The 11,709-nt window shown below is 39.3% G+C and overlaps 1 protein-coding gene across 3 annotated transcripts in view; it reads right to left on the bottom strand.

Annotated features, from left to right (window-relative positions):
• ARK2N (arkadia (RNF111) N-terminal like PKA signaling regulator 2N) overlaps nucleotides 1-11,709 on the bottom strand; it is a 78,537-nt gene that overhangs the window by 4,820 nt on the left and 62,008 nt on the right. For all 3 annotated transcript variants that reach the window (XM_060118774.1, XM_060118772.1, XM_060118776.1), the window contains one exon: nucleotides 7,919-8,045. In XM_060118774.1, the coding sequence (XP_059974757.1) occupies nucleotides 7,919-8,045 (127 nt within the window). The remainder of the gene's footprint in view (nucleotides 1-7,918; nucleotides 8,046-11,709) is intronic.

The raw sequence follows: 11,709 nt of genomic DNA, 5'->3' as shown, positions 1-11,709 counted from the left end.
ATGGATCATGAGCAGCTGTTCTGACAACATGTATACAATGAGTGATGCTGAATCACTTAAGAACTCCAGCTTCGACCCCATGCTACCTGAACCTCTAGGTTCAAAAGAAAACATTAGAGTAACAACAGACAAGGTTTAGCTGCAGAACTGCCCTTAAGGACCCTTAGGCTTATGGAAAGAGGCCCTGCTCCTACAAAGGCTAGCCTGAAAATGACTCCCTTACCAAGAGAGGTGCCGAAAAACAGATCTCTTGAGGCCAGAGTAGGGGTAGAGTGCAGATTTGTTACAGTACCAGAGGGCCATCATCTTTTCAGAAATGGGCTAAGAGTAGGTACTAAACCAGAGGCGACCATATTTTCAAAGATTAGCTAGTAAAAAGCATTAAAATAAGACACACAGGGAATTCCCTGGTGGTGCAGTGGATAAGAATCCGCCTGCCAATGCAGGGGACACGGGTTCGATCCCTGGTCCAGGAAGATCCCACAGGCCACGGAGCAACTAAGTCAGTGCGCCACAGCTACTGAGCCTGCACTCTAGAGCCTGCGTGCCACAATTACTGAGCCCGTGTGCTGCAACTACTGAAGCCCACGCACCTAGAGCCTGTGCTCCGCAACCAGAGAAGCCTGTGCACCACAACGAAGAGTAGCCCCCGCTCGCCCCAACTAGAGAAAGCCCGAGCGCAGCAATGAAGACCCGACGCAGCCAAAAATAAATAAAATTAAACCTTTAAAAAAAAAAAGGAAAAACAAGTCCAAAGTCTAATCCAAAGTCTAATCTGTCCACCCCTTAATACACTCAGATTAAATGACCGAGTAGTCATGGAACAACGTCAGCAAAAGGAGTCCATCCAACATTTTAAAGGATCGGTTTTGATGACTGATGACAACAGAATACTAAGATTATTAAGCAGTTTCTCCTCATCTGACAGGCCCGACAGACCTATGAGGTAGATGTGGAAGTTCTTACCCATACTCTGACAGGGAAACTGAGGGTTAAAGAGGTTACATGACTTGCCCAGGGTCATACTGTTTGAAAGCATAGGCAAAGGAACTTCAGGCCAAGTCTGATTTCTGGTCCAATGCTTTCCACATCATGTTGTCGCTTTACAAATGTGTGTATTAAATTCGGTAAGGCAAAACACGGCAAGAGTCAGCAGAGTGCAAAGACAGGCCCAGACCAACAATTTAAAAATATAAAGCTCTTCAACAGTTCAAAAGCTCATCTGTCAAGTAGTAATTGAAGTAAAGTTGGTTAAAAACTTAGAAAAATCAGGGAATGAATGACTACCAAAAAAAGTCAATGTAATCATTGACAGAATTCCTAGAAATAACTCAAATAAAAGCAGTATTTAGTCCCAATTGTTACTCTGTACTGCTCCTTAAGTAATCATACAATGTAACATCAGGACATCAGGTAGTGGCTTTAAAAGGGATCTAATCCAATTTTCCCATTTTACAGAAGAGAAAACCAAAACCAAAAGACAACTGCCCAGGGTCTTAAGAAAGTAAAGCATGGAACCAGAACAAAATCAGGTCTCCACTGGGGAGTTTATTTCCAACTATGTCTTTCTCAGACTGCTCCCGAAGTACTATACGCTATGGTTGATTGTAAGGGGAACTGCCTAGCCCCTGGGGGTAATACAATAAAGAGCAAAGCAGATTCTAGAAAGTGTCCAGAGTAGGGGAGTGAGAGGTTTAGAGATGGTATTTACTAATGAGGAATGGTTGAAAGAGGTTATAAATAGTTCCAGTTACTGGAAGCCAAATTGGGCTACTTTAAGCAAAAAAGAAAATTTACTGGAAAAGCACCTTTACTTGAGTACCTCAAAGAACCTAACGATGCTGGAACAACTAGGCCTCACTCATTTGACTCAAGCCCCAATCCTTAGTCTGTTTCTCTTCAAAATTTTAGATTCTCTGGAGAATGTGATGGTCCTATCTTTGGTCAAAAGCTTTCCTGTCTCCTATTAACTGCAACTGGAAGGGCAATTGCCAAAGAAGTGAGAATCATCATGGAAGGCAGCTCCTTCACCAGTACAGAGATCTTGAGAGCAGAATAACAACCATGAATCAGTTTCTAGAAGGCAACTTTTGGATGATCATTACTACACAACAATTACAGCCACTACAAAATAGAAAATCTGCCTTTTAAACATTCAAGCAATTGCTGGGGCATCTGTCAGGAATGTTAATAAGATTCTGAATACAGGCAAAGCTATCCTGTTAGAAGTCAGGATAGTGGTTACAGGGGGCAAGGTGGAGCCAAGAGGGACTTATTTCTTAATCTGAGAGCTGGTTACTTGGGTACGGGTACAGAAGCTAAAGCGTACACTTATTACTTTTCTGTGTGTGTTATAAGCCAATAAAACATTCAAAATTTTTTTATGATTTAATGACCTCAGCCACCTTGAATAAAATGGTAGCTAGGAGATGGATGAGGACAGAACAAGGCTTTTAACACATTTTTTTTAAGTACAGGGGAAAAAAGGTTGAGCCTATTTTATAAGATGGTACATTACAGAATAACTTATACCAGATGCAGGAGGGGGAAAAAATTTCAGAAGGAAATGGGACTACAACAATTGTTATAAGCCCTACAGAGATGCCCTATAAAGAAGGATGTGAGAGGCTCAAAATTTTGTTAAGGCAACTAACAAAGCACAGTTTCATATATTATCACATATCCTTTTTCTATTATGAAAGATATGGGGTGGGAACACACTCAGCTGTTTTATAATTGGTCCAATCAGATTCTAGTGCAGACACAAGCTTTTTTCTCACAAAGCATTTAATCTGCATATAACTGGCAATAGGTTTGCACAACTAGAGTCACATTTTGAGTATTATAACCAAGAAAAACTGCTTAGGCCTCACTTCCATAGACCGCCTCCCCATTCACTATTTATAAACAATAAGTTTTGATAGAATAATTTCCTGCTCTTCATATATTAAAACCAAAAAAAGGAGACTTCAGAGTAGAAAGGAAGAAAAACACAAAAAGAGGGCAGGCTCTGATGATCAGCTGTTGATACAGTTAACCTACTATTCTAAGAAAACAACATTAAAAATTAATCATTTTTGCTCTCATTTACAGATTCTGAAGGTGACCTCTTAGATAACATTCCTACTTATTTTTCCTAACTGAAGGTAGAGTGAATCCTTGTAGCTTCAGGGAAATGCTTATCTGCCTCCCTTGCTTTTTTTAGGGTTAATGTTAGCAATTGGTTCTAAGCAGCAATCAGTCTTAAATGCAAAAGCCTCCCCACATCAATTCTTCCGCAGAGGGGTGAACCAACATTAACCAATGGACCATAGGACCATCTGAAAGGAGGTAATTAAGGGTCTGATTATTCATAAAAGCTTCAGAGAACAGGTACTGAAAGAACTGTTTCAGCATAGTTCCATAACATAAAGATACATGCATTCATCTTCCTAGGGCAATGAAGCTTGCAGAAGAAAAGAAGGAAAATGGAGCAAGGATAAAGAAAAATATTAGCAACAGGGTCATAAGTTAAAACGTATGGCAAAATTAAGTGGGCACAGAAGAACTAGAGATGATGGAAAAGTCTCCATCTCACTGGCAAAGAGCATCTTGTGAAACTGGACTGGTCAAAAATTAACACCTAGAAATGACATCTAGGTAATGACAGGAGTTCTTCACAGCAATCCAAGGCAGCCATAAAAGATGCATTCAACCATTAGTTAGGAAGGCATGCCTTCTAGTCTATGACTAGAAGAAACACAGAAGCTAAGTGAACATATCAAAATCTAAAAGAAAAGAGCAGGGAAAGATGTTAGCATGCAAGAAAAGAAAAACAACCGTTTAACAACAACAACAACAAAAAGAGGCACATCACAACTAGAATTACTGATATAAAGGTCAACAAACCGGAATGCTTCCAATATGGAAAAATGGCACCCAAACGCAAGTCAGAGCAACCACAGTCCCAAAGAGAACAACTCAAGAACCAAATCTGAGTTTTTTAAAGCTCTCAGATAGCCCACAAGGTAGAATACCAAAAGGAAAAATAAGAACAGACAACTAAATCCAAACAAAACATCTATGCATGCAAATCGAATTAGAACAAAAAGATGTGGATCAAAACCTAAAACCTTCTTCCAAGCGATAACCCTGCCAGAAGCCCATCAATACTTCATAACTGCAACCCTAGACCTGTAAAAGAAATAAATTCCAGATGAGATACAGGCAGCTAAAGGGGCAATTCTGAAGCAACCAACAAGAAAGGCTCTCCCCCCAACCTGCTTCTCAGCTTTTTTTTTTTTTAATTTATTTATTCTTTGGGTCTTTGTTGCTGCGCACGGGCCCTCTAGCTGCAGCGAGCAGGGGCTACTCTTTGTTGCAGTGCACTTCTCATTGCAGTGGCCTCTCTTGTTGCGGAGCACGGGCTCTAGAAATGCAGGCCTCAGTAGCTGTGGCACACAGGCTCAGTAGTTGTGGCATACTGGCTTAGTTGCTCCGCAGCACGCAGGATCTTCCCAGACCAGGGCTCAAACCCGTGTCCCCTGCATTGGCAGGCGGATTCCCAACCACTGCGCCACCAGGGAGGTCCCACTTCTCAGCTTTTTAATCTCAGTGTTTGAAAGATTATCATGCTTCTTCTAAAGAAACTGCTGGAAAATTTTTCAGAAAGACGCAGCAGAGTCAGTGAGATCCTACTCAGTCCTAGCTAGACCCAAGGGCCAAAATAAAAGATCCCCTCAAAATGATACAAGAGTCCATTCAAAGTACTCCAACAGAATTTGTCAACTCTACATTCCATTTTATGGACAGTTATTAACCACCACTGAGATTTCAAGATAGATCTGTCACCTCCAAGATATGATTTCTCCAGGATTCAAATTAAAGGATCAGAATTCAAAAAACGCATCTTTATGCTTCAGAACCTGTAAGAAAAAGTCCTTGAAAGTAATGTTATAGCATATTATTTAAAACGTACCCAAATTCACTTGACTTAGCTAAGAGTGAAACAAAGATGTTTATAGGGTAAAATGACAATCTGGATAAAAGACTTTAACAAGTTCAGAGAAGGGTGTACTAGAGATAATCTGTGTGCATGTGTGTGTGCTGGAGGTGAGAGAAACTTGGAATTTGAATTTCCAAGTTTTAATAGAAATATAGTAATTTCAACTCCAGATAACAGAAATATTTGCAGAAAAAGAAGCTCAAGATATCATTATGGAAGGAAAGTTTAACAAAGAATCTGAAAAGAAGGGTAGCTCACTCTGTAACATTTCTAGGCACAAGGAGACAATAAAGAAGGGAGAGTCGGTAGGAGTTAATAGAGAACTGGACCATATCACTGATATGTCTCAGAACAGAGTAAGAGATTAGACAGACAGCACAGGTTATAACCTATTCTTTCCTACTTAAGTAGGAACACGTGAGTAACACTGAATTAAAATTTGAAAAGTAAGTCAAGAGCAAGTTGGTAACTGGATCATGTGCTCCTGGCACAACTGACGATAATTTACCTACATCCATCTATCAGTCAATATGCAGAATAAGTTTTATAGTACACAGTCTGAAATGAAAAATACTGTAATATTCTACAAAGATCTTGGCATGGGGCTTAAAAGTATAATAATGTCTTCTATACTTATATAATGCTGAAATAAAATAATGACAAACGTATACTGAAGTAAAGGAAGAAAACAAGAGTTCTATCTACTTCATCTCATAGATAAGTCAGCTTGAAGGAAATAGATGGGAAAATGAAAGAGAACTTAATAGGAAAAAGTTTTTGATTAAGGCAGAAAAAAAGAGAAAAAAGAATGAGGTAAAGGAAAGATTAAAGAATGAAAAAATTTTCCCACCAGAATAGGGGAAATAACCATTTAGAAAGAAAAAAGGAAGCAGCTATACAGGCATACTTACAGCATAAATACAGGATAGAGGATGAAATGCTGGGACAATACTAGTTCTGATAGAGAATTAGCCACTTCTGGGGAGATGGCATGTTAACTTATGACTTAAATCTACATACTTAAAGTCCCAATTGTTTAACTAAAAAATGCTTTCAGGAAGTATAATCAGTTCTCATTAGAAGAAGGATCCTCAATTTATGTGCATGTGTATTTTGCCCCCACTCTCCACTCCTAAAGTCACCTTTTAAATAAGTAACAGAAGAATGCTGGTGAATGTTTTATTACCTTCCTAACCAAAGATTAAAATCAGATCTAAAAATAAGGTAAGATACTATGTTATATACCTACTTGAGGAAATCACAAAATCACAACTTAACTCTTGTGGCATAGGAGAAAAATTCTACATAGAATACAGATTTTTCCAAAGACTAGATTTTGTTGTGTATGTATGTGTGTGCGTTAAATGTTCCTCAGGTATAACTCTGAGAGGGCTGCAACTAATTCTTAGGACTGTATCTTAGGACTGTACCAAGCAAGAGTCAGTAAATTTTTTCTGCAAAGAGCTAGACAGTAAATATCTTTGGCTCTGCAGTCCCTAAGGTGTCTGATGAAACATCTCAATTCTACCACTGGAGTGCGAAACAGCCACAGACAATACGTAAGTGAACAAACATGGCTCTATTCCAACAAAACTTTATTTATGGATAAATAAATTCTATTTGAATTTCATATAATTTTCATGTCGCAAAACATGTCTTCTTTCGATTTTTTTCCCCCAACCATTTAAAAATGTAAAAACCATTCTTAGCTTGAGGTCCATATAAAAACAGGCAGTAGGCCAGATCTGGCCCATGGGCTGTAGTCTGGTCACCACTACCTTAAAGAATGACAAACCTTATAAAATTATTTCCATAATACTGTACACTAATTTGATGTCTTGTGGCTTTTTTTTTAATTCCTAAGAAACAAGATTCCCTAAATCACACAAACATCACTAGAAATACACTATTAGGAACTGACCAAAGTAACTTGCAACCTTTCATGAAAGATAAGGAGAGGTGCTCTACCAGGACGTGGAAGCAACCTAAATGTCCATCAACAGATGAATGGATAAAGAGGATGTGACACATAAATACAATGGAATATTACTCAGCCATAAAAAGAAACGAAATTGAGTTATTTGTAGTGAGGTGGATGGACCTAGAGTCTGTCATACAGAGTGAAGTAAGTCAGAAACAGAAAAACAAATACCGTATGCTAACACATATATATGGAATCTAAAAAAGAAAATAGTTCTGTAGAACCTAGGGGCAAGACAGGAATAAAGACGCAGACGTAGAGAATGGACTTGAGGACACAGGGAGGGGGAAGGATAAGCTGGGAAGAAGTGAGAGTGGCATGGACATATATACACTACCAAATGTAAAATAGATAGCTAGTGGGAAGCAGCCGCATAGCACCGGGAGATCAGCTCATGCTTTGTGACCACCTAGATGGGTGGGATTGGGAGGGTGGGAGGGAGACGCAAGAGGGAGGGGATATGGGGATATAAGTATACATATAGCTGATTCACTTTGTTATACAGCAGAAACTAACACAATAACGTAAAGCAATTATACTCCAATAAAGATGTTAAAAAAAAGAAAAAGAGGTGCTCTAGGAAGAGGTATGATGTCAAATGCAGATTTCTCAATTATTTGCTCCCAATATATTTCAAGATAAAGTGAAAGGTAAGAAAATATGGATTGGGGGTGGGGGGAGGAGTACGGTGATACTTATGCCATACCAGAAAACTCAGTCAAGCCACCTAGACATTTGTTAAAAATAAGAGACAAACATTAGTTCTGTTTCACATAATGTGTGACCGAGATGTTCTTGCTATAAGACAATATGCAACACATTCTGAAGCTCATACGTGTCTATAATCAAAATGTATTTCTTAAACCACAGGAATTTGAGAAATAGCCCCACCATTCATGCCAGCCATGCCATGGCATGCCATACCATTTTCTTCTCTCCAATTAATATCCTACCTTGCATGTTCCTGAACTCCCACAATCTCCACTTCACTATCTGAAGAAGCAATATTAATTTCTTCATTGAGTGGTGCATTGCCAGCAGATGTTTTGTCACTTGCTAGGAATCCTGGATCCAAATGACCTGAGAGAGAAAGGGAAAAAAATAAGCACTACATTTTGACTCCTTATAAGCAGCAAAAACAACTCACTGACAGATTTCTCCTCGCAGTTTAATCACTGAAACAGAATCCCCTCATGAAAGCTTGCCTCAGCGAAACTGTTACCCATGTCAAGGAAACTGGGCAGCGTTCTGTTAAAAAAAAAAATTATTAAACAGAATACATGCACATTGTTAAATGAATGCTGAAACAACATGGACGTATATAAAAGTAAGAACTTCAAGTCTCTCACTTTCTACTCGCATCCCTTAGGAGAAAAAACTTTGGAGGACTCTGACAAATATGTATATCTAACTATAGGTATATGTAAACTGTAATTATACTCTACTTCATTCTATAATGCTTTTTGCATTCAACTCTAGTCTGCTTTTAAATGACCTGCATATGACAGGTTTGTCACCACTTAGAGGTCAATGGGGTCCTCTACTGCTTATCATTTTAATAGAACAAAATTCTAAACCAGAAAAGCTCAAAAGGGGACTTCCCTGGTGGCGCAGTGGTTAGGAATCCGCCTGCCAATGCAGCGGACATGGGTTCGAGCCCTGGTCCGGGAAGATCCCACATGCCACAGAGCAACTAAGCCCGTGCGCCACAACTGCTGAGCCTGTGCTCTGGAGCCCGCAAGCCACAACTACTGAGCCCGTGTGCCACAACTACTGAAGCCCGCGTGCCTAGAGCCCATGCTCCGCAACAAGAGAAGCCACTGCAATGAGAAGCCCGCGCACTGCAACGAAGAGTAGCCCCCACTCGCCACAACTAGAGAAAAGCCCATGCGCAGCAACGAAGACCCAACGCAGCAAGCAAGCAAGCAAGCAAGCAAGCAAGTTCAACTGCACAAATGGAGTAAATAACAGAATCATTAATATCATATTTATACTGGGATGCCTTATGAAAGATTTAACAATCTTATCTCAATTTTAAACAATTTTAACAATTTTCTCTTAAGGAATGTAGATTTGACAAAATCGGACCCAAGGGAGTTCCCTGGCAGTCCAATGGTGAGGACTCCAAGCTTTCACTGCTGAGGGTGTGGGTTCAATCCCCGGTTGGGGCCAAAAAAAAAAAAAAAGGGTTAAAATTCAACCTATGTACTCAGCTCTTGAATGTTCTGACTTAAAAGGATGAATTTTAGAATATCTAGGAGTTAACATGGAATAAACAGAGTCGCAACAGGTACAAATTTTCATTTACTCTTTAAAGGGTATTTTTATTTGCATATATTGTCATCTGATACAAAATTATTTCTCCCTACTTAAAAAAAATCCCTTGTGACACATCATAAAAGCTAAACCAATATAAATAAGATTTTATGTACACAACTTTCTCTTCCCCTCTCACCTCACTCACTTCAATGCTTCAAGGTCATTAAGAAACCTTGTACTTTCATACTCCTGCCAACTTCTAGTATAACCCTTTTGGAAAATCATGGACAATCCCAAAGCAAAAGGCTTACAATTTTTACACTCTCTGACCCTATAATCCCATCTCTGAGAATTTAGCCTAACAGAAAAAACTTTAAATAAGCAAAGTGTCATGATGTCAAACGATAGTCACTGGAGTGCTATGTAGAAATTTGGGGAAAGTGTATGTATAGCATGCAAAGAGATTCATATAACAAGATAAAAATATGTATGGGCTAGTTAAAAGCTATGAAAAGTAATCAAATTTGAATATGCTTGTGGGTCCTTTTTTTATAATTCTTTAATAATATTTTTACTTCTTTTCTTCAATTGAAAATGATGCACATATGAGAAAACAGAAGATTAAAAAGGCTTCTAGATACAACTGGTGATTGAGATTGTATTACAGTCTGCATAGGCTTGTTAACCTTCTGTATTAAAAAATAATCTAGATAGGATTCTATGTGGTGTGGGCAGTGGTATTGAACCCTACAAGCATACAAAAGGTGGCATCCACCAGAAAAAACCCAGTTTTGTTAAAGCTAGGGTGGTTACTTAAGTGGAATTGGTTAAGTCTGGATTTGGTATACCTAGATTCTTGTTCTGACCCCAATACTTTGCTTGCAGCCAAGTCTTTTATCCAATTTCTACTTCAATGTTGTAGTTAAGACTGTCGTCATGAACACGGTTCCTACTGCACTGCTACGGAGGAATACAAATTGATAGTCTCCCTTTTTCCCAAACCTTCAACTTGTCCATATTCAGTATTTTGAGCAGCCTTGCTTTGCACAGCTATAACAGTCTACTTTATCTATTTGTTTCTAAAATAAATATTTGTTTATGATATGCTGTGCACTGTGCTCAGTGCCAGGAATACTACAGGGAATAAACAAGGGAGGCAGTTTCCACCCTCAACGAGCTTACAATATAGTCAGGGATAATAAAAAGCAGTCCATTGCATTATGGCTTGAAAACTAGTCTGATAGGGAGGTAAATAATAATGCCCTGGATGCACAGAGAAAAGGAATGTTTCCTGGACTTGAGGATAATCAAGGACACTGAGCTCTCGGGGAAGAGTAGGCACAGGTGAAGGGAAGTACCATAAGGAATACTGTGTGCCCTTGAGGGTATAAAAGTTTGTTGAGATTTGGGATAATGGTAGTAAAAAAAGAAGCAATGAGAAATGAGCTGGCAAAGTCAGCAGAGGTCAGATCACGGGTAAGGAGTCTGGACTTGACCTTAAGAAGTAGGAAGCCAATGAAGGATTTCAGCAGAAGAATGACATGATCTGATTTTGTATTTTGAAATTTTTCCTTTTGGAGTATGGAAATGGAACCAGTAGCAGGGCAAGAAATACTAGAGGCAAGGAAACCAGTTAGACTGTTATAGTTTCCTGGGTGAGAAACGACTATGGCTGAACTAGGAAAGAAACAAAAGGAGAAATATTGTGTTTCTCTAAGTACAAAGGGTGAGTAACGTTGGGAATCAGGCAAAGTAAAAACGATGCCTAGGTTTCTGATTTAGGTAACTGGATACAGTGCCATTCAGTGCACCAATGAACATGTGAGGGTGGTTGCTTAGGATGATAATGTGCTTTTGAGATGTCCAATAGGCAGTTGAAGGTACTACTCAGGTAAGGTAAAGCTCAGGTCAGAGGTCTAGAGAGGAAATAACAGATTTGATAAGTCCTCCCAATAGGTGGGGAGATAAAGGTCATCCAGAGGAGTGAAGGGGGCTTAGAACAGAACCTTGATAAACACCAATAATTAAGGGATGGGCACAGGAAGAGGAGCTCACCAAAGTTCAGCAAGAGACAGAGAAAGAAAACCTGAAGATATGAAGCCAGGGCACCATAAAAAGAGCATTTCTAGGAAGAAGTGCTTAACAATGCCCAATACAGAGACCCAATAAGAGGAGGAACTAAGTAGAGGCCACTAGAATTGGTGATAAGATGACCATACATGACCTTGGCCAGAGGAACCTCAGAGGAATGATGGGGCTGAAGCTAATGTAGCAAAGCAAGCCGAAGAAGAATGGAAGGGAAGGAAGAGCAGACACAGTTTAAGAAGTCTGGCTGTGGAGGAAAAGGCCATAGACGGTACTGAAAGGAATATGGGTTTGAGGGAGGGGGATGCATATGTGCCTGTAGTATTTTTACTGGCCATATTTAGAAAAAAAGGCAGAGAATAGCTATGATGGCAGAAAGCTGAGGTAATCTTGATCTATA

The sequence above is a fragment of the Mesoplodon densirostris genome, chromosome 15, assembly GCF_025265405.1.
Source record: "Mesoplodon densirostris isolate mMesDen1 chromosome 15, mMesDen1 primary haplotype, whole genome shotgun sequence".
Lineage (NCBI taxonomy): Eukaryota > Metazoa > Chordata > Mammalia > Artiodactyla > Ziphiidae > Mesoplodon > Mesoplodon densirostris.
Note: the sequence above shows the minus strand (reverse complement) of the source record. Positions and strands in the feature narration are given on the sequence as shown.